Source organism: Vipera ursinii (genome assembly GCF_947247035.1).
Source record: "Vipera ursinii genome assembly, chromosome: Z".
Classification (NCBI taxonomy): domain Eukaryota; kingdom Metazoa; phylum Chordata; class Lepidosauria; order Squamata; family Viperidae; genus Vipera; species Vipera ursinii.
The window spans coordinates 13,840,557-13,863,129 of record NC_139517.1 but is presented as its reverse complement, the minus strand read 5'-3'; the positions used below and the strand labels follow the sequence as shown (position 1 = coordinate 13,863,129).

Genomic DNA, 22,573 nt, shown 5'->3' with positions numbered 1-22,573 from the left:
AATGTATACACACCTTTGGAATAATATCCCAAATTAGCTTAAAATCAGAATTTTTGACAAAGACCAAGGAAACTAAAAAAAATAAAATAAAATGGTGTGAGACAACACTGTCCAAAATTTAAAAACTAACGATTTTCCTTTATTGCCCACTAAAAATGCTCCCATCTTCTTTACGTTGATGCCTTGATAGTTGTGAATGCTGGATTGTTTACAGTGAAGGGCCAAGGATGAGAAATGTAATCATTAAAAATACTGTTCTGAGATTTTAACATCTAATATAGCAATACCAATAGACTCACAATGCTATACAGCCTTCTCTAAGCGGTTTAGAGTCAGCCTGTTCCCCCCAACAATCTGGATCCTCGTTTCATTGACCTCTGAAGGATGGAAGGGTGAGTACCTGTATTAGTTAAATAAAAACGAACACACGAGCAATGTTAATTAAAAAAGCGTGGTATGGGGGATGCTGTTTCAGTGCCAGTCCAGTTACTGAAGTTTTCGAAGACATTTGATGATATTTGCCTGCACAATTGGAAAAAAAGCAATGTTAAACCTTTATTGATCACAGATACAGAATATAGCTATCATCTCAGGGGTGTCAAACTCAATTTCATTGAGGGCCACATCAGCATTGCGGTTGCCCTCAGGGGGCTGGGTGGGTATGGCCAGGGTGGGCGTGGCCTACTGGGTGGGCATGGCTAGAGTGTGTGTGGCCTACTGGGTGGGCGTGGCTAGCTCTACATCGTTCGCATCAAGGGTGCCTATGCGGGCCTGGGCAGGAGTGGGACAGATCTGAGGGTCTCTGGCAGAAGGAGGGTCTCTGGGCCAGGGCCAAGGCAGTGGGAGCCGTTCCCTCACTTTTTCCAGGATGGCTTCGTGGGCCACATGAAACCACTTCACGGGCCGCATCCGGCCCCCGGGCCTTGTGTTTGACATGTCTGTACTATCTGAACTATTCCATCAGTAGGGATTGCCCGATTACCTCTATGATGAAAACTTGGTTTAGCAACCCAAAAGTGCTTTTTCAAAAGAGAATTCAGTGGTGGTGAATTCTCTACCATTCAGCTAGAACTGAAGAAGCTTCTTGGATGAGAAGCAAAACGTCTTCTCATGGAAAAAGAAAAGTCCAGGTGCCTTTTGAAAAAGCACTTACGCAAAACCTCCGCTTCTGGATTTGTGCTTGAAAGGAAAAATAAAATAAAAACTTTGTCTTCAGCTTTTGCTGATTAGATAAGTTTGCTGTTATAGAAATGGCTATTAATTATGCAAAACTGTAAGTTGGAGCTGTAATGTTATTATTCTATTGCAATGAAGAGTCAGAAGCTAATGCCTTTTCCTCCATTCTCCTATATTTCTCTCTTCCCCCTCCCTTTCCCATTGTTTTCATTTATATATTTTGATAAGATTAATAAAAATTATGTATATAAAACAGGGACAGATAAAAAAAAACCATTCTCCCTTAACCTATCATTTCTCATGGAAGCTTTCCTACCATAGTCTGGATCCAGATGCTTCTACTTTGAGAATAAATCCATCAATGGATCAAATTAGTAATGACTAACAGGTTTAATTAATTTCACCAGCTCTGCTCTAAGCATGACCAATTCTGGGTACACAATTGTCTCTCTTTTTGTGCCCTGTTCCTTTTTTATTTTGTTTTTATCCTTTATTCCCTTTTTAATGTAAGTTAAATAAAACTGCTACATCAAACATAGCCTCCATTGCTTGCAAACCCGGGACAATCCGAAATAAGCCAGCATTTGTACACTGTGTGCACAATTATTAGGCAAGTGAGTATTTTGACCATATCATCATTTTCTTGCATATTCTCCACCTCCAAGCTGTGTGTGTATAGCTTGGAGGCTTGGTTTTACTCTAGCATCTAATTTCTCCTTGAGTTAACTATGTTTTATGTTGAAATATAATGGAAAGCTATGCTAAATTTAGATTCCCGGTTTTCTAAAGTGAGCAACCAAGGGGAATGAAATGTCTTCAGTAATTCAGCACATAATAGTTTCATAATCCATCAAATGCTAAACTGGGAATTATGCCTTATTAGAACATGTAAATTCAGCCACTGTAGTATCAAGCCATTAATACAGCACTCAGAAACTCTACCTTAATTAAAAATATGTTTCATTATTAACCTAGTCACTATAAGTGGCAAGGAATTCTATCTAGGAAGGTGGAGTAAGAATAAATCACTTAAGTCTCCCCTCCGTTGCTAGTAAGCAAGTCGAACTCTGCTTTTAGTAAAAAGGAAACACAGGAGAGTCCATAGCATTTATCCTTTGAAGTGCTAGATCACTTCTCATTAAAAAGTAAAATTATTATTTTTCTTAATGAATTATGAAGCTAGCAACTTTTCTGGCTTTGAGTAAAAAAAACCTATATACTTATTTGTAGTCATTTGGTACCACTGATTACCTTTTTTTTTTGGTGCTAAATTTTTTAAACTTTTAACTCATAAATGTAGATGCTGGATTAGTATTGGGATTCTGTAATAGAACAGAATGTTTACATATTTGATATCCTATTTTCAGCCCCGCCCCACAACACACAAAGGTGAATTTCCAGCTATTGAGTGACAACTTCCATCATTCCCTGCCGCCAGCCACACCGCCAGTTGGAATTCTGATCCAATGAAATCACATAATTTAGACAATCTTTCTCTCTGAACTGAGTAGAAACTTGGCTAAATGCATACCTCCATAAAAGAGTCTACTTGTTTAGCTGTAATACCAGGAATTTTCTCAAGATCCTGTACCTATAAAAAGAAAAAAACCAAAACCACGATACAGTAAGCTACTATAGCCCATCATTTCGAACAGCACTGGGCAATCCACAGCCTTATGAACTATGATCCTCAGAACTCTCCCTAATACAGTAGACCTCAATTGAGCCCAATTTTTCTATCATGAAATTAATTTAATTTAATTTAATAACATTTATATACCGCCCTTCTCCCTGAGAAATGAGTTTTGCCTCATTTTACAATTATTATTATTATTATTATTATTATTATTATTATTATTATTATTTTGCCAGAGTTGTTAAGCAAATCACTGCAGTTGTTGAGAGAACCATGAAGCTGTTAAATGAATCTGGCTTCCCCCCATTGACTTTGCTTGTTGGAAGCCAGCGGGGAAGTTTACAAATGGTGATCACGTGGCCCCGGGACAGTGTGATTATCAATACATGCCAATTGCCAAGTGCCCAAATTTTGATCACATGACCATAAGGATGCTGCCACCGTTGTAAGGGTGAAAACCTGTGATAAGTCATTTTTAAAATGCCATTCTAACTTCAAGCAGTCACTAAATGAATGGTTGCAAGTCAAGGACCGCCTGTATAGTGCCACCAAAATAATCAAGTTCTGGTAGCAAAATGGTCGGGTTGTGGTGGCAAAACTGTTTTGGCTTGTTGTAGTGCAATGTCAATAAAAGGATATAAATTATACTAGAGGTTAACATTTATATCACCTATCTTCGGTGCAACACTTCCATGCCCTTGATGGTTTTCAAAGGCGAGGAGGAGGAGGAGGTAATGGTGGTGATGATGGTGGAATTGGGAAGGATTACAAAACACTCAGATTTAATAATAATAATAATAATAATAATAATAATAATAATAATAATAATAATAATAACAACAACAACAACAACAATAATAATGTTGGAAGGGATCTTGGAAGTCATCTAGTCCAACCCCCTGCTCAGGCAGGAAACCCTAGACCATTTCAGACAAATGGCTGTCTCTTCTTAAAAACTAACAGTGCTGGAGACAGGTTGCTTATTTGCAAATGAAGATTGCAAACATTTGAAAGAAACCAACAGTGGTACTATTATTATTGGGGCACAAAGTACAATACCATGAGGACTTTGGATTGTCTAAATTTTTGGAACAATTTACAACAGTCTAACTACAAACAATAGCTCTGTTGGGCATCACAGACATAAGCAGGTGTCACCTTTATGATTCCCCAAGCCCCAAAGAAAGAAAGCTGGCACGCAACGGCTGCAATACATGATTAATGGAATCGGATTGTTATTACTTAAAAAAGTGTGGCGCTCAGATGATAAAAAGAGTTGCTTGTCTAGGTGTGAGAAATTATGGGGTCAGCAATATGTCCCCAAGTAAACTCTGCCCTCTTGAGACCACTCACCTTCTCAAAAGATCCATGATTTTCTCTCCAGCTCACAATGAGCTGTGCCTTTTTCTTGCCAATGAGGTGCAGGCCCATAAGATCTTTCACGGAACCTGAGTTCATGAGGGACAGAATATTAGCTTTGCTATGAGCCAGCTGATCTGGATGGATTGTCATCTCAAAGTCAAGGGGAGCCTTGTTTTCAGAGTCGTCTAAAATCTGAAAAACAAACGTGGAAACAGAGAGTGACTGATGAGGCTGCTTTTTAAAAACCAAACCCCTCTTACATAGCCGTTTATCAACTCCCACCTCCTATTAATATAGACAAGAATCATGGCAAAGAAATGATTGTCTAAGCCAGGGGTCTGCAACCTTGTGGCCTTCAACTCCCAGAATTCCACAAGTCTTAAAAGTTGTAAAGGTTGCAGACCCCTGGTCTAAGCTACGAGATCTGCTCGGAGCTTTTCCCCAAAAGACCTGTTATCCACTGGTCCAATCAATTTGCCTACATCACAATACACTGTGGAATCAAAAGCAATAAGGCTGACGAAGTAATTGTTTATTCTGTGGGTGCTGGAGTAATTCCCTCCAGAAAATAATGGGTTTGGGAAGCGCCTGACAAAGGGGCTCCTACAGACAAAAGGATGCATATATATATACATTTCAGGAAAGGAGGAGAAAAAATAAGTCCAGGTGCATACTATTACCCATGCAGGGGTAACAGATGATGCATAAATATTCATAATTGGCAAACCCTCAAATTACTTCCCCCTCCACTGTAATTAGCCTCAAGAGTTATTGCCTTAATGAAAAGAAACGTATCAGTTATGTTCATGTAGCTCGTACCAGTTTTGATAAAGCATACTGCAAAGAGGATTTCAAGTTTGCCTTAACTAAGACACATTCTAAGTTTCTATCTTGCTAACACGATCTCATTCCTCCCAAAATATGCTTTCCTCACCACTGTTAGGTATCTATTGGCCTTCAATGTTTTGGTGAGTTATTGACCGGCCCTTAATTCGTCTGCCTAGTAGTTCCCTATACACTGAAGCTATAGTATATGACAAGACGCAGAAGCACTACCAGGTTTGAGAAGTCTCTGGACAAAGCTATTTCTCAGGGCTGCTTGTCCATTGCCCTGACTACCTCCCCCATGACCTGCTTTTATTTAGTGACGGTAGTAACAATGCTAAGGATGTAGGGTAATTTTTTTTCCTGTGGAAAATATTTTAGTCTGGGAATGTTTGGCAAATTCAAAACAGAATGCTTTGCAGTGGTTCATCTTAAAACAACAACAGCGACTACGAGAAAGCAAAACTACACTGCTACTATTTTTGCATTCCTTATTGCCCAATGGTCTTTTCAAATTTTAAATAAAAATATTTGTGATGTTCTGTATATTTAATGTTCAAATTTGATAAAGCAGCTACATTTGATTCCTCCACCCCGCCCCCGGGACGTCAAACGATTTGGCCCTAATACCTGTGAAGACTATGACTAATAAGACAAATATGCTAATTGAATCATACTCGTTGGCCAAATTTTCTAGGAAATCCATGTCTCTAGGGCCAAAACATCTACCGTTCTCTCTTCCTGCTGGCCATCCTACGCTGTTAAAGCTGCTGGACAGTTTCCAAATGAAATTGTTCCCCAGAGTGTGAGTAGCAGGTAGCAGAACCAATCAGATCTAGTTTTGAAGCATATGGTCGGTGCAGATATTAGAAACAGCAAGTTTTCTACTCTTTCCACCGACCACAAACCTAAATTGCAGTGTCTGATTGGTTCCACTGCCTCCTCCTTATAGACCGTCTAATCCATTTTTTAAAATTATCTCCTTCTGTCTTAGTGTAAGCCATAAATCATAGGTTTTTGCTTACTGTGTTTATGACACACACCCCCAGCCAAGTGTGGCATAGTTAACTACGATTCAGATAATCAGCACCTAGTGTGAATCATACTCTGCAAAATTTTAATTTAAAATGACACGTGCCCCCACACTATTAACAATTATTCTGCAGTTTCTTGGATCACAGTGTACAGTCCTGTTAATTAAGAGCGAGGACATTATTAGTATGCATTACCAATCTTACAGTCTTTCCTTCTCCTTAACCAATTGTCTAAAGTGCGTGAATGTACCTCAGAAAAGAGCACAAGGCCGTCCTGCACTAAGGCATCAAAGCCAAAGTCTCTCATACTTGGAGCTACTACAGTATTTGTTGCCTGGTTTCCAAGATTCAACCCCCAATTTGCACAGGGAAGGTGAGAAGGCCCTCAAACCTGGGTAGTAATTTTCATGAACCAATAAGGTCCCCTATCCCAGTTCTCCCTAAGGGTCCTCCAAAAATGGCTGCACCCTCAGTTGCTATTGGCTGGTCACAATATGGCTTAGGATGCTAGCAGCTAACAAAACATCTGGAGGACGTAGGCTTCCAATTGACGGTCTGAAATGGCTCTTTCCCAGGGATGTTTGTTGAGTTGCCTTTAAAACTGTGATACATACATGTGGCAAATCGGCTAGAGGGAAAATTCTGCCACCCTTCCTGTTCTTCATCAAAAGGGAGCCAAAATTGATTTACCCACCTTCTTCTTTCGGCCTCTGGTCTTCTGTTTCTTAGTAACACCTTCCTCTTGTTGACTCTTGACAGGTGTTTGCACTGGAGAGGAAAAGAAAGCAAATTGGGATCTTGCAACACAGGAGAATAAGGAAAGTCTGACTTCGAAAGCCTCCCCAACCTTCTCACCTTGTTGGAGGGGCAGTACCCTGGCCTGTTTTCGGGGTTTTGCAGCTCGGGGGGAAAGCGCAACTTCTTTGTTCTTCAGCGTCTCGGCTTCCATTTCTAACTGCTTTTCTTTAACTCTCTGGAAGAAGCAGGGGGTAAAATAAGGGCTAATTTAAGGAGCAGGTGGGGAAAAGGAAGAACATTGCATGATTTCTTTGTGGAAAAGAAAAGACTGCTATTGAACTAATAGTTCAACCGTGATCTTACGGCAGTCAGTCATCGCCTCTATTGCTATGAACCTCTCTCCCTTCAACGCACAAGTGGCACTGAATTTACCTAACAGCATCTGCCATGAGGTTGGGGCTACCTGCTCCGTCCAAATCCCTCCCTTTTTAATTTCTCTCTTCACCGTTCCATTCAAATGGAACTGGGGCCATGGATCACTGGTTCGTTGGCCTCCATTTTGCCCTTCCTCCAAGTCTCCACTCTTATCAATCTTTTGCTTTTAAGTCAGGGGTGTCAAACTGCCGGCCCGTGGGCTGCACGCGTCATGCCGAAACCACGCCCACCTCATTGCCGGCAACGGAAGAAAAGTCGCGATATGTCGCGACACATCCCGACACCCCTGTTGTAAGTGCTTCTCTCCTCTATTGCTTATTGTGAACATGAATAGTACCATGCGGTTACTTTTTCTGAATGCATGAACTGGACAGGATCAGCACAGCAGAAATCAGAATATTAATCAGTGGGTTTTTTTAAAACCTCTTTGAAGTCTAACATCTACCATTCCCACAACTCTGAATTAAAAAAAAGTGAGGAGGGCAAAAGAGAGAAAAGAACAATTATCAGAGGAAATGCTTAGGGTGTCATCTTTTTCAGTCAAATGCATCCATTTGTGATTCGCACACAGGCTTTGAAGACAACACACACACTTCTTTTAAAAAGCTTCAACTCAGCAGAAATATTCCTATCTGCATCAAACAGAAAACAAGTACCTTGGTTTAAAGAATGGGTTAAACTCTGCTCAGTTTTCAGTATGGGTGAATTTTATTTTAAAAGACTAGAGAAAGACCCAGCCTTCTTCTAAAAATCTGACTGGTTAATGAGGACCATTTTTTTTTAAAAAAAATCAATTAATCTGAGCATCCAACTAAATATTGCATTCCTATTACAGTGGTACCTTGGTATTCATCGTTCATTGGTTCCAGGAGGCGCGATGAGTACCAATCAGATTTTTCCCATAAGGAATAATATAGCTGAGTCACAAGGCAACCGATATCGACATGTTCTGGCTTGTGTGCCGAGTACCAAATCCGATGAGTTTCAAAGCAGTCGAGTACCAAGGTACCACTGTACTTAAGTCACGTCACATCACAAAAGACAGACCTTCATCTCACGGCGTGTCTCATGCAGGAGTTTCAGGACGTTCAGCCGTTCCCTGCGTGGTGTGTTAAGGAGAGGTAACATCTGGCTCCCAGCTTGTTCTTTCTCTAGGGCCTCCAATCGTAGCAATCGTTCAGCCAAAGTGGGGCTGAGATTCTCAAGAGGCAGCAAACCACTAGTACAGAAAAAGGCCCGCCCCATGTCAGATCCCGTCTCGCTCCTCCAACACGCCAGCCAGAGCAACAATCCCTCCTGCGTCCAGCATTCGGCAGGTGGCTTGGCTCTGTGGCATGAAAGAACTGGACTGCACCCAAAGCTACCAAATACCTGGTGACTCACCTGAGCGGCTTCAGTTCAGGTGGCCCTGGCTGTTCTTCTTGTAGGAAAGGTTCTTCTTGTAGGAAAGGTCTCTTGGCCTCAGGGCCTGCATCTCTGAAGCCTGGACAAGGCCTCTTGGCATCTGTGGAAAAAGAGGATCAGCTGTCTTTGCCCAACAGTCACGGTTTACGGATAAGACTTGCAACCATTCGTTCGGTGGCTGCTCAAAAGTTACAGTTGCACACACAAAAAAATGACCCACGACTGTTTTTCACACTCATGACTGTCGCAGCAATCCTCACGGTCCTGGGATTGAAATCTGGACACTTGGCAACTGGTTCATATTTATGACGGCCACAATATCCCAAAGTTATGTGAACACCTTTTGACAAGCAAAGTCAACGGGGAAACCAGATTCACTTAACAATCATGTTTCTAACTTCACCACTGCAGCGATTCACTTAACAACCGTGGCAGGAAAGGTTGTAAAATGGGGCAAAAACCTCAAGGACCCTCACTTAGCAACAGACATTTTGGGCTCAACGGTGGCCATAAGTTGAGGTCATTAACTGTATTCAGTCAATTCAGTTCCTGCCATTGCGTGATAGGCTGGTCCACAAAACTAGTCAGGTAGGCTTGCTTCATACAATTCTGTTGGCTAAAACTGGCTGGCTTGTGACTCGGTCCATCGCCAGAACAAAGCCCTTTGTTTATCTGATAGAGAAGTATATAGAAATAAAATTCTCAAAACCCGTCTCTTCCCTATTGTCCAACTCCATTGGCAGCTTTTAGGAAAAGAAACCTTGTCTCTTACATTATGATTTTGCCCTTCACGATGTGTATTATTCAAAATCATTCCATCATGTGTCAAAATAAAAAGAGCATTAAAATAGGCCAACCAACTGAATTTGTAAAAGACAACATCCCATTATTATTATTAGTAGTAGTAGTAGTAGTAGTATTAGTATTAGTATTATTATTGTGTGTTGCTACGAAGCTATGAGATCAGGTAGGATGGAAAATTTGCCAGGAAAGTGTTCTCAGCTGTAGTCTCCGATATAATATTCCACAGGTAGTCCTCGACTTAACGATTCATTTAGTGTCTATGAAGATTCTCCGTCAAACAAGGAAGTCCAGTTGCCTCCTTAAAAAGCATCTTTGGGAGTCCATTTAATGATTGTACCAACTTACAACTGCAGTGGAAAAAAATGGCTTATGACTATTTCTGACAACCGTCACAAAATCCCCGTGGTGGCAGGATCAAAATTCAGACACTTGGCAACTGATTCATTTGGCAACCTTCTGACAAGCCAAGTCAATGGGGAAGCCACTTGACAACCGTGTTACTAAGTCCACAACTGCAGTGATTTAATTAACAGCACTTAACAACCGTCACAGGAAAGGTTGTAAAATGGGGCAAAATTCACTTAACAATGGTCTCACTGAGCAACAGAAATTTTGGGCTCAGTTGTGGTCGTACATTGAGGACTATCAGTGTTGTCCCACAAGCACCTTGGCTTATAGCAGGGGTCCCCAACCTGTGGGGCATGGCTCACTCATTACTGGGCTGTGGCCTAATCACAACTGGGCCGGGTGAGTGGCCAGCCGGGTGTGCGCGTACTTGCAAAAGAGGCTATCACCCGCCCAAAAAGAAAGAAAAAAATGCCAAGCAGCTCTCCACCAGCAGTCAGCCCCCAGATCACCATAGATCAGACATGTCAAACACAAGGCCTGGGGGCCAGATCCGGCCCGCGAAGTGGTTTCATGTGGCCCGCGAAGCCATCCTGGAAACAGTGAGGGAACGGCCCCCACTGCCTTGGCCAGAGACCCTCCTTCTGCCAGAGACCCTCAGATCTGTCCCACTCCTGGCCAGGCCCCCATAGGCACCCTTGATGCCAACGATGTAGAGCTGGCCACGCCCACCCAGTAGGCCATATGCACTCTGGCCACACCCACCCAGGCAGCCACGCCCACCCAGGCCACACCCACCCAGCCCCTTGAGGGCAACCGCAATGCTGATGCGGCCCTCAATGAAATTGAGTTTGACACCCCTGCCATAGATTAACTCCAAGGTTAACTTCAGGCCAGCAATCAAATAAGCAATACGCCAGTCGAGAAACTGCCAAAGAGCCAACAGTAAACAGCACAACCAAAAAATCTCTTAGTTCGCCCCCACCAACACTGACATGGCAAGCCACGCTAGAATATAAACTGACAGCAAACTACACTTCTTACTAGCACGGATGATGCTACCTAGTTTGGATAATGAAATGTCTGCAAGCAAGCAAGCTCAGAGAATATCAAAGAACCCTCAAATTAAAGCAGGGTCATCTGAGCCCCCCCTTTTCACAGAGTCCTTAACAAATGGAACTAATAACTCTTTTGTTATCAGGAAAGAATTGTTTTGACTGCAGCGGGTAACAAATAAGAGCTTGGAATATGGCCTTCATCTGTCACGTTTTGGAAGGACCTTTCTTTCCATGATTTAGAAAATTTCTAAGGATATTTCTCCGGTCACAGAAGGAAAAAAAATCAGACAATATTTTACTTGATGCCTGAAACTATAATTTGGTAGGTTGGCCCCTTAATTCCCCACCAACTCTTTATATGGAAAATCCCAGTCTTTACTCAGGAAGAAGCAAGTGGAACTCCGATTTTCTTGCCGTTCTGCAGCTAGCAAAGTGCAATACGTGGTATAGGATGGCCTCCTTGTCAGAATGTTCAGAAAAAGATTAGATACACCTTTATTATGTAGCTTAATGTTATTTGAGAAATGAAGATAACAGGAAAAATAAATTTCAGAGATCCCAGAGATTTTAACTTACTCCCATCTTTCAGGTAGGAATCTACACAACACAGATTAAGACATTAGGAATAATAAAGATGATTATTTCAAAGAGAAATCTTTGAAATAATTTCCCGATCTCAGGGAACCATGGCATAAACATCACCAGAAAATATGAAATGTGAAAACTTAACAATGCAAATATGCTCCTAACCCACACACGGTCCATGTTTTACAGCATTTACAACAACAACAACAGCAAATCAGCAGGCCAGAAGCCGAATGCGGTGTGAAAGCATCCCACCACGGTGATTGCTAACATTGCATTGTGTATGAAGTTTTTAAAAAAGATTTATTTATTCTTCTTCAATTACAACCTCAGGCAGAACTCCTAGTAACCTCTCAAAATTCCAACTGAGAAATGCTACTCTAGAGTGTTAATTCCAAGACTGAAGAAAGATCTCACCTCCCCAAAATGGAAGGTATAATGAGGTCAGCCCTCCTCCCCTTTCATGAACTTACCTGAGAGAGAACTTCCTGCTTCTGGTTGGTTGCTCAGAGTTTCACTTTTCCCAGGGTTTGCTGGTTTCCTATTACCTATATAGGCAGGTTTAGATTTGATTATTTTTTTTGCCCCCAAACCTTTTGAAACACTTTCTTCTTTACTACATTAAGACTTGGTGTAAACCAGGGCTTTTTGACCAGTGGTACGGGTACCACCTGTGGTACATTGGCACCTAGCAGGTGGTACGCAACCGTCCTAGAAAAGTGGTAGCGGGGGAGGGGAATGAGCTGAACCAGTGGCAGCACCGCACAAGCCTGAGCGAAAGACGGCTGGAGCTGCAAGGCTGTCAGGGCTGAGCGGAAGTATCAGGATCAGCGCTTCTTCGGGGCTGTCAGGGCTCAGCGGAAGCGCCAGGATCAGCACCAGGCTGCAGCTGGAGCTCGGTGCTGATCCTGGTGCTTCTGAGTCCAGAAGAAGATCCGATCAGCTGGAATGTTGGTTATGACGGTCACAGTGTCCCAGGGTCATGTGAAGTGACCAAAACCAGCAGACGGGAATAAAAATCAAACAGCATCCCACCCCTAGCCCACTGCCTATCCTCAACATAAATGCTCACAACAATGAAAACCTCGGACAGGAGGAAGAGCGCCGCCAGGCAGGCAGGCGTCTTGCTTGGCTGTGGCTTGGGGGGCACTTTTTTCAGTGCCATTGTAACTTTGAAAAGTCACTAAGCGAACTGTTGTTAAGTCGAGGACTACCTGTACTTCGTGACTTTTTTCTCTTTTTGGGGGGGGGGTTATCAAATTTTTGACCCCTTGCTAGGCGACTGGTGGTACTCGGATGTTGCCATATCTTAAAAGTGGTACAATGGGTGAAAAGGTTGAAAAGCCCTGGTGTAAACCGCTATTTCTCAAACTTGGCAACTTGAAGATATGTGGACTTCAGCTCCCAGAATTCCCCAGCCAGCATGGCTGGTCTAGACTTTGGGAAAAAGTGTTCCGGAATGTAGGTGCCATGATGAAAAGGTCTGGCTCCCCCGCGCTCCCACCACTTGCCTAGCCTTTCTGGGTAGAGCAATTCACACCGATATTTCCCCCTTTAATCTAATCGTGGAAGCTTCAAGTGCTGAAGGCTACAGAGCAGCCTTTTCGTTGCTTGGTGGCTTCCAGAATTCCCAACTTTCCTCCAAAGCCCAGACCTCATAATTCCTGACTTACCAGTTTGCGGCAGGGCTTCTTGGGTGAAGGATTTATTCACAACTTGTTTGGACTTTGCAGCAAAGTTGAGGCTTGTGAGAGTGTCAAAGTAATACTTCTTCTCCGGAGCGATGTTTGCAATAATCAAGCTGTGGGCACTGCCTCCCAGAGAGTCCTAGAGGAGAGATTCCAGGGGAAATATCAGTCCTTGATGCCAACTCCTTCCCATCCCGGTTGGGGGGGGGGGGGAGAGGAGAGATAATAATAATAATTTAATTTGTATACCGCCCTTCTCCCGAAGGACTCAGGGCGATGAACAGGGCAATACATAATAAAAACAGAATACAAAAATTAAAAAGCCATTAAACCATTATGCCCATAAAATTAATACATATTAAAATTAAAACTGTTTATAAAAACCCAACCCCATCCCGTCAGACCAGGCCAGCTTGTTCGAAAAAGAAGGTTTTGAGATCGCGCCGGAAGGAGCGAAGGTCGGGGGCCATCCGGAGCTCAACCGGTAAGCGGTTCCAAAGGTCTGGCGCGCCCACAGAGAACGCTCTGCCCCTGGGGGCCACCAATCGGCATTCTTTGATCGGCGGTACCCTGAGGAGGCCCTCTCTGTGGGAGCGCACTGGACGGAGGGAAGTTGACGCCGGCCGCAGGTGTTGCCGTAGGTAATCCGGACCCATGCCATGAAGGGCTTTGTAAGTCATCACTAACACCTTGAACTTCACCTGCAGAGCAACCGGTAACCAATGCAGCTTGCGGAGCAAAGGTGTAACATGGGAGTATCGGGAAACCCCGAAGACAACTCGCGCGGCTGCATTCTGCACCAGTTGAAGTCTGTGGGTGGACCTCAAGGGCAGCCCCATGTAGAGAGCATTACAGTAGTCTAGACGAGAGGTCACGAGCGCATGAGTGACTGTACGCAAGGCATCCCGGTCTAGATAGGGCCGCAACTGGCGCACCAGGCGAACCTGGGCAAAGGCCCCCCTAGTCACAGCTCCAATATGCTCTTCCAAAGAGAGCTGTGAATCTAGAAGGACCCCCAAGTTGCGCGCCCTATCTACGGGGGGTAATAGCTCACCACCCATGGCAAGAGATGGAATAATCGGAATTTCCCGGGATGCCGGCACGAACAGCCACTCAGTCTTGTCAGGGTTGAGTCGAAGCCTGTTCCTCCCCATCCAGACCCGGACCGCCTCCAGGCAATGGGACATCATGTCGAGGGCATCACTGGGGTGGTTTGAGAAAGAGAGAATCCCAATTACCTGCAACAGGCGGGTCAGTTTGCTGTCTCTATAAGGAACTCGGGGCAAACCCTGATTAAGGGCATCAACCACCTTGCTGAGCACAAAGAGGGAGCTGTTGATAGCCCCACTCTCTTTCAGGCGTAGGCCTTTGTTGCCCGTTCTTCGATTGTCCTCGGAGCCGGCTAAGTCGATAAGGCACAGCTTCGCAGTCTGGTGAGCATACGTGGGCCAGTCCTGGATCCGGTTCACCAGAACCAGCAACACGGCGTGACTGCGGCTGGAGCGCTGGTTCAGCTGAGTCGATGCCACCGTTCGTTTTTTGCTCGCCGGTATGAAATGGCTTTCAAAGTCTGCAAAGCTAGCAATCTCCTTCTGGGTCAAGTCTGGAACCAGGATGTTGTGGTTACGATCCTCTCTGATGGGCAGGTCTCGGAGGGTGGGCTGAAGAAGGTCCAAAACCTGAGGAATGGAGGAAAAACCCTAGTTTGGATGGCGGATGCGGAATTTTAACCCTCACTCCTTGTTTAGCTTTCCCCCAGATAAGCTAATACATTCCAGCAACCACATTTTTCCCAAAGGTGAGTAATCTGGGCATTGATTTTTAAGTTGTTTAAAAAACTGTTTCAAATCTCGTTTTTCCAATGACAGGATCCTGAATCAATTTCTGCATTGGTTTCTTGTTTTTCTCTTCAAGAAAAATTGACTAATTTCAGTCAAACGAGCCTTTTTCCTGCCTATTCTGCTTCAGGCATAAGAGGCTTTTTTTGTTGTGATTCAGGGTCAGCCTGTGGGTTCGGCAGTTGGGTCGGACGATTCAGAGGAGGAGGAGGGGGGTGTTGGAGAGCTTGCTGAGGATAGCTTTGAGGCTCTGCAGAGCCCTCAGCCAGGCCCCTCCCATCTGGTTATGACGCAGACCCAGCTGTGTGAGCCTGACAGCGGGGATGAAGATGACCCACAGCTGGCCCTGTTCAAGGACGCCCGACACAGGAGGAAGTCAATCAGGAGTAAACAGAGGAAGGCAATGGGGCACCTCGGAAGGAGGCAGAGAGAAGCCACGCCTTGAACTGTTTAAAAGGGGAATGTGTGGGAGGGCTGGTTTGCTGAAGGCAAATATAGCTCCCGTTTCATTGTTCGTGTTTTGGGTTTGCTCTGTTTTGTGTCAATAAATTTGGCAGGCTTAGTTCCAGCCTCTTGCCGTTTTGTAAAGGGGTTGTCCCTGCCTTTTCTGCAGGGCCGGTAGTAGGCTGGTACAGAACATTTTTCTCCTTAACACGCCCTGTTGCATTGCTTTTGTCTCCGTGAGAGCTGTCATCTTCCAGCACTAGCCACTAATGCTGGGCTGATGATAGCTGGTGCCCAACAGAATCCTGAGAACTATAAATTCCCACCCCTTTTTTCCTCTCCAGTCTTTTCTTCACGTGTGTCGAGACGTAGGAAATCAGGAGCCCAGAGAGAATTCAAAAGCACTACGAGATTATTTTTTGCTACCTATTCATAGGAATCTGCTCTATTAACGGTCAAGGCAATTGGTGCCAGATAAGAATCAATGGACTTCAAGGGGGAGAGCTTATGGATGATAGCGACTCCAAATTAATGTGTTCAACCCCACCTGGTCATCTCCTACACATGTCCTCTATTGTCCATATCTTTCCCCCTCTTATACTCTCAGTAGCTATTAGCTTTCTTCTTTTCCTTTGCAAGTGGTTCCTTGCCATCTGTTCCTTCCCAATAATCATCCCTCAGTTCTTCATCAATCTTTAGAACTGAAATAATTCCAGCCAGGGGCCATGTAGAATATTGTGTGTGTGTGTGTGTGTGTGATCAGAGAAGAGTTGGAAGAGCAGGAGGTAGTGAGGGACAAATGTTGCACCACCAATCAACCTGCCAATCTCCTAGGCCAAGGTAGACAAGCTTGTTGTCTTAAGGATTCACGGTCTACTTCAGTGTTGTTCAACCTCAGCAACTTTTAAGTTGGCTGAGGAATTCTGGGAACTGAAGTCCACACAGCTTAAAGCTGCTGAGGTTAAGCAACACTGGTCTGCTTTAATTAACGTAACTTCAAACTCTCCCTTCAAGAGATTAAGCTGAGATTTTCGATAAGAGGTATCTATTATGTTAGCCACTCAGTGTGGCGCTACTTGGCTCCCTGCAGTGCACTCTGGATAATGAACTAAACAAACGAGCAATCTTAGGCAGTCAAACTACTCTGTAATAACATTGTAGACTCCCTTGCTCTCAATGTACAAGCATGCTAAATAAAGAAATATCCCTAAGTTTACTTCTTGGGAGAGAGAGGGACTGGCAAAGTTATCAGAAAAGAATGGAAATGTGAGGCATATAAGAAATTGTGTCTCAATGTCTAACTCTACTCAGTCTGAGCTCTGACTCCAACTGCCTCTTGCTTTAGTTCCCCCTCCCCATCATGTGTTCAAATAACCTGGAATGAAAGTAGAAAAAGGATTGTCCAGAACTTCCTATACTAATCAGTAAACAAATAGTATGTTTACATTCAACACACTTTCCATTAAAAGCGGCGATAAATCCTAAAGCAGCATGGGGGGGGGGAAAAAAAAGAAAGTTCACATGCACATCTATCATTTGCCATGATCAATTGGACATGCTCTCTCCAACAGATCTGGCTTTTTATTTCCATTATGCTTTAAATCCCCTTCTTCCCAGAAAAATCCTGCCATTCTGCGCCATTATACTTACCGGGCTCAATTTCCCCTTTGCACAATTATGTAAACCACGCATTTTTACCTTTTCTTGATAGATTTCCAGATAGGACATAGAGACAGAGTATTTGCATTTATCTTCTGAAGCATCCCTTGTCATCTGCAAGACATCTCGAACCGCTCGAGGGATCACACCTGGGCAATCTGGACTTCCCAACATGGTGTATGTCTTGCCTATGATTTGGCAGGAGACAAGATGAGAACGGTATAGCATCATCATATCCTTTTAGCCCAGTTCTTTCCCCCAGATGACCCCAACCCCTCTGGGGTCATTTGGTTTCTTTGTAGCACTGCCTTATAGTCACCTGCTCCAGTTGGTCCATAAGCCAATACGCTGGCATTCTGCCCCTTCAACAGATGGTGTAAGACAGGCTTGACTGACCCCATGTAGACATCATGTTGGGTGGCTGCCTCACCATAAAATGCATCAAACCTGGTGAAGAACGTATGGATGTTAAAGGAATGCAGGACAGAGGCTTACTGGCTTCTCTGAAATTTTTCTTTAACAGTCTTGAGAAATGGGACAGCAAATCCAGATACAAAAAGTATGGGACCTGTTGGCAATCGCTGCACCGGCGGACGTTCGGGGAGAGCGCTCTCTCTGCCACCTAGTTTTCCTTCATTGGGAGACCCTGAAAAGGATCAATAGTTGCCCTGGAGGGGCGATGACTGTGAGGAGGATCCTCGACAGATCGTGGAAGGGCGGCAGTCCTTCTGTTTGATCTGAGACAGCTCCTTTGGACCGACAGAGAAAAGATCGGCCATCAATATGGCCGATCACTAAGCCATACCAGCTGAAAGCCAAAATCACCACCAAGCACAACGAAAGCACCACAGAGGAATTGGGTGAGACCTTACCTTACCTTTCTTGTATCCCAACTATCTTCCTGTAAAAGCCTCTTGAAATTTCTTCCCCCCTTTTAACATGGCGGCGTCTGCCTACCTTGGGAAAATAAAGCTTTGAAAAGAAAAGAACAACTAAACTAAACAATTAAATAATTGGACTTGTACCTTTTGGATATTTGGGGTCCCAAAAAGTTCCTATTTCTATGGGGACCTATTACCTTATCTACTTGTTAGGTTGGAAAAAATTTTTAAACTGTATAAAAGCCTAACTTGAGTTTGGAAAAAAACTATACATGCTATTGGGGACATCGTGTGGTGAAGCCTGGTATAGCAAGTGAATTTCTTTGTGAGACCTGCTTATTGCCTAGATTTGTCCTTGGTGTGGAAAATAACTGGAAGTAGCGAGGAAATTTAAAAATAAAAACATATATGGTTTTAGTATTATCATGTAATCATATTTTATATTTTATAATAATGATTTTATAATCAATTGCCTGAGTAGATGCTTTGAGTATATGGGGAAAAATACAGGCCTCAAATGGAGGGAGGGGGAGAACAGGAGTTACCACGGGGCCCAGTGTGAATCACCATCTAGGAATTGTTTTTAAGTACCTTCTGGTGCCTGGTACCCCTGGCAGGTGTAGAAGATGGGAGACATCTCTCCTCTAGAAACAGGATAGTAGGGGAGGGATCTTATTAGTATAATGTAAGCAAACAGGGGCAGAGATAATGTATTCTGTTTTGGCGCTTCTGATAGATTGTAAACTCCAAAGCCTAAGCCAATGGGGCCATGGGGGAGGGAATGGGGCATTGCGATAGGATGTATAATAATATGTGATTTTGGAATTTGGGGTGTGGTTCAGTGTTTGGCTACATTGTTTGCCTTCCTGAATCCACCACATTTTGCAAACCGTTACTTTTTAGACTTTGTTGTGAAGTCTAATAAACTTCTTTTCTATTTGTAATACAAACAGAGTGGATATCAATTTGTGACTATTTTTGTGTCTAACATTGGTACTATCTAAAAAAGATAAGAATTTGAAACAGCTGGGTGGTTAAAACAACTTCTAGGAATAGTGGAGGTGGACATTCACTGACTTTTATCAAAAATAGCCTCCACTAAAGGACTATCTGTAAACACCATAGAAATGGAGGAATACTACCCACAACTTAACTATAAACTTATACTTGAAAAAATCCTTGAAGCTACTGAGCTAATGAATTCAGGATTGAAAGACAAAGGTGCCACCTTAAATTTACAAAATGAAGCCCAAATTTCAACTGATGAACTTACAATCCAAAAAGCAACAAAAGAGGAAGAAATTAATATCAAAGAGGACTTTAAAGAACAAAAAGTACAATCTACTGAGAACTTTGATAGCCAAACCTTGATTTCAACTAAAAAAATCTGCAATTCAAAAAGCAACAGAAACCGAAGAAAGCAACACTAAGATGGAGGACGCTAAAGATCCAACAAGTACAGCATATTGAGAACCTAACCTAGACAACCAAACAACAATCACAATATTGGACATGATTTCTTACTCAAGCCAGATGAAACCGGAAGAAGACCAGACTGAACTGACGACAAATATTCTAAACCAAACATGGAGATTTGAACTATTAGAGCAGCAATCCAATGATTACAAAGGGGCCAGTTCCTTTGAAAAATTGATAACTGGATGGTCTCCCTTGATTCAAATAAGATGTGTAGGAATGAAGGGAGATTCATCTGAGGATTTAAAGGCACTGGTATGGAAGCCTGTTTGGCACAAAAAGAAAGCTAGAGTTAGACTTAAAAAATGGGATTTTCCCCCCCACTTATAATGGAAGAGCCTAAAATCTCACTTAATGGGCTAAGGAGATTTTAAAAGATATTGATTTAATATTTAGGACTTAGATTTACAAGGGAAATGAAAATTAGCCATTAGAATATAGTTTTGAATTATAATATGGAAGTTGGATTGAGACAATAAAGGATACTTTATTAGTAAGTGATGAGGTACTAGGATGAGAAATAGAATATACTTGTGAAATAATGTAAGAATGTATTTATTTATTTAGTTTTATATACCGCCCTATTCCCGAAGGACTCAGGGCGGTTTACAGGGCAAAGTTAAGAGACAAAATAAGCATTAAAACAGAATTAAAACAAAATTAAATAAAAATTAGTAGCCCAAAGTTTAAAAATTAAAAGTTTAAAAATTAAAACCCCTCAGTCCAGGCCAGATAAATCAAATAACCAAGCTTTTAGGTCCCGGCGAAACGAAAGAAGGTCAGGGGCGGTCCGGAGTTCCACAGGGCAGGCGCGCCCACCGAGAACGCCCTTCCCCTGGGGATCACCCGCCGGCACTCACTGACCGGCGGTACCCTAAGGAGGCCCTCCCTGTGGGAGCGCACAGGACAATGGGAAATTGATGCTGGCAGCAGGTGCTCCCTGAGATAATCCGGACACATGCCATTTAGAGCTTTATAGGTCATCATCATCATTTAAGTAAACAATATGTGTATTTTAGATATGACAACTATTTTGTAATGAAATAAGGGAAATTTGGGTTACCCGAAATCTAAATACTGTGGATATTAAAGGCTAAAATTGGAACACTGTAATTGAAATCAGGTAAAATTTAAAAACAGGATATGTATAAGTAAAAATACATTGATAAATGTCTTAACTGATCGAGTTATAATTAGAAATGTATTAATTTGAATGTGATATAATAATCAAGGGAAATAGAGAGGGAATTTTTGATGATGTAACCTGAGACGTGTTCGAAAGATCTTGTTATGGGATTATTGATTACCCAATCACCACACTGCTTCCTAAATATTTGGATGTAAAACTGGAAAATTAATAACTTTTTTTTAAAAAAATATAGGACCTGTTTACAATTCCCACACTCCTTTGCAATTAGATATATTTGCTGGACCTTAGCAAAAGGTACCAAATTACCCGTCTTCATATATCCACCGGTATCAAAATATCTCACGACCATGTATCTGTTCTTATGCGGCTCTTGGACTCCTTTCTCCTGAAGCTTTGAACCACAACAGACTGTTGGCATTTTACTATTTATATCCTGGCTTTATTTTAAAAAAAAAAAACAACTCAAGGCAGTGAGCATACTCCTTGAGTGTGGATGTCTTCCTTCTATTTTCCCCACAACAATCCTGGGAGATGGGTTGAGCTGAGAGAGAATGACCCAAAGTCACCCAACCAGATTTAATTTCTAAGGCAGAACTAAAACTCAACATCTCCTTGTATTTTAACCACTAGCTCAAACAGACTCTTGTCCATACAATGAACCCCCAGTTCATTCCCATAGTACATGCATGCAATGAGACTAATTATAAAAAGTAGCATGACCCAGAAGAAAAAGCATCTGTCATTGCTCATTGCAGCATAGTTCAATCCTGTGGAAAATTAGGCACACTAAGAGTCATTCAAATCTATTGAATCCCCTACCCAACTTACTTGTATTTCATAGTCTTCATCTCATTTCTCCAGTTGAGAATTTCCAAGGAATTGGAGTCCACACCTCGTACACATGGAGCTTCTTGACCTTGTCCTGTCCCCACACCTGGGCGCAGTCGTACACAAACCTGTACTTGCTCAGAGACATTATCAGAGCGGCGGAAGTCAGCCCGGCTTAATCGCTGATGAGTTGTCATGACATTATCAGAGCGGCGGAAGTCAGCCCGGCTTAATCGCTGATGAGTTGTCATGAATACCTGTGGGGGGAAAAATACACGATTGAACAAATGTATTAGCGCAGCGGAAACCAACCTTTCTGGGTTGGTGGTCCAGGGCTTAGGGGGGGAGGCACCACGATGCAAATGGGGCCACAAGCGCCCATCCGACGCTCGGGTGATGCTAGTGCCCACGCAATGCCGCAACGCTAGTGCAAATGGGAATTTATTTTATTTTATTTATTTTAATTCCATTTATATCCCGCCCTTCTCCGAAGACTCAGGGCGGCTTACAAGCTTAGCAGTAGCCTTCATTCTATGTATATGCCTGCTTATTATTAGGGCTTTCGCGCCCCCCCCCAAGTGGCATTATTACAAAGTCAGCTTAATTGCCCCCAACAATCTGGGTCCTCATTTTACCTACCTCGGAAGGATGGAAGGCTGAGTCAACCTTGAGCCTGGTGGGATGCGAACCTGCACTAATTGCAGGCAGCTGGTGTTACTTAAGGAGGCATTAGCCCACTGCTCCACCATAAGAAAGGCTGAGCGCCAAAGAATTAAGGCCTTTGAACTACGGTGCTGGAGAAGACTCCTGCGAGTCCCTTGGACTGCACGGCGATCAAACCAGTCAGTCCTAGAGGAGATCAACCCTGACTGCTCTTTAGAAGGCCAGATCCTGAAGTTGAAACTCAAAGGCTCTTATGTTGTGCTTGCAGTGACACTAGCGCCGGCATGACGCCACGATGTTAGCACAAGTAGGGGCGGTGAGCTCACGGCAATGCTGGCTTTTGGATGCAAAAACCTCTCTGAAGTCGGGTCGGAGTCCTATTTTGCAAGGAGGCTTTTGATGGGACTTGGACTTCTTTCTAAGCACTTAAAATGGGATTTACTTCGAAATATCAGTTTCCAAAAAAAAAGTGTCTCCTCCACACATTGCACTCACCTGTACCAAGTCCAAACCGCTTCAGCCCGTGCAAAGTCGGATCCCAATC

General features: G+C 43.2%; 1 protein-coding gene across 1 annotated transcript; it reads right to left on the bottom strand.

Annotated features, from left to right (window-relative positions):
- Window positions 1–455: 455 nt before the first annotated feature.
- Window positions 456–22,559, bottom strand: KIF22 (kinesin family member 22). The gene is made up of 14 exons (XM_083376870.1): window positions 22,525–22,559; window positions 21,367–21,623; window positions 17,351–17,478; window positions 17,071–17,219; window positions 14,329–14,769; window positions 13,076–13,229; window positions 11,876–11,950; window positions 8,590–8,710; window positions 8,254–8,425; window positions 6,889–7,006; window positions 6,728–6,801; window positions 4,166–4,366; window positions 2,708–2,767; window positions 456–522 (listed from the first exon to the last, which is right to left on the bottom strand). The coding sequence occupies exons 2-14, from the start codon at window positions 21,615–21,617 to the stop codon at window positions 487–489; spliced, it is 1,980 nt and encodes a 659-aa protein (XP_083232996.1). The 5' UTR covers window positions 21,618–21,623; window positions 22,525–22,559; the 3' UTR covers window positions 456–486.
- Between the last annotated feature and the right edge of the window lie 14 nt (window positions 22,560–22,573).

Coding starts and splice junctions, on each gene's coding strand:
- KIF22 (XM_083376870.1), bottom strand. CDS start 21,617: ATGACAACTCATCAGCGATTAAGCCGGGCTGACTTCCGCCGCTCTGAT. Junction 14,770..17,070: donor TGGAAATCTATCAAGAAAAG/GTAAAAATGCGT, acceptor TCCATTCCTCAG/GTTTTGGACCTTCTTCAGCC. Junction 523..2,707: donor AAGTAGACTCTTTTATGGAG/GTATGCATTTAG, acceptor CCAATTGTGCAG/GCAAATATCATCAAATGTCT.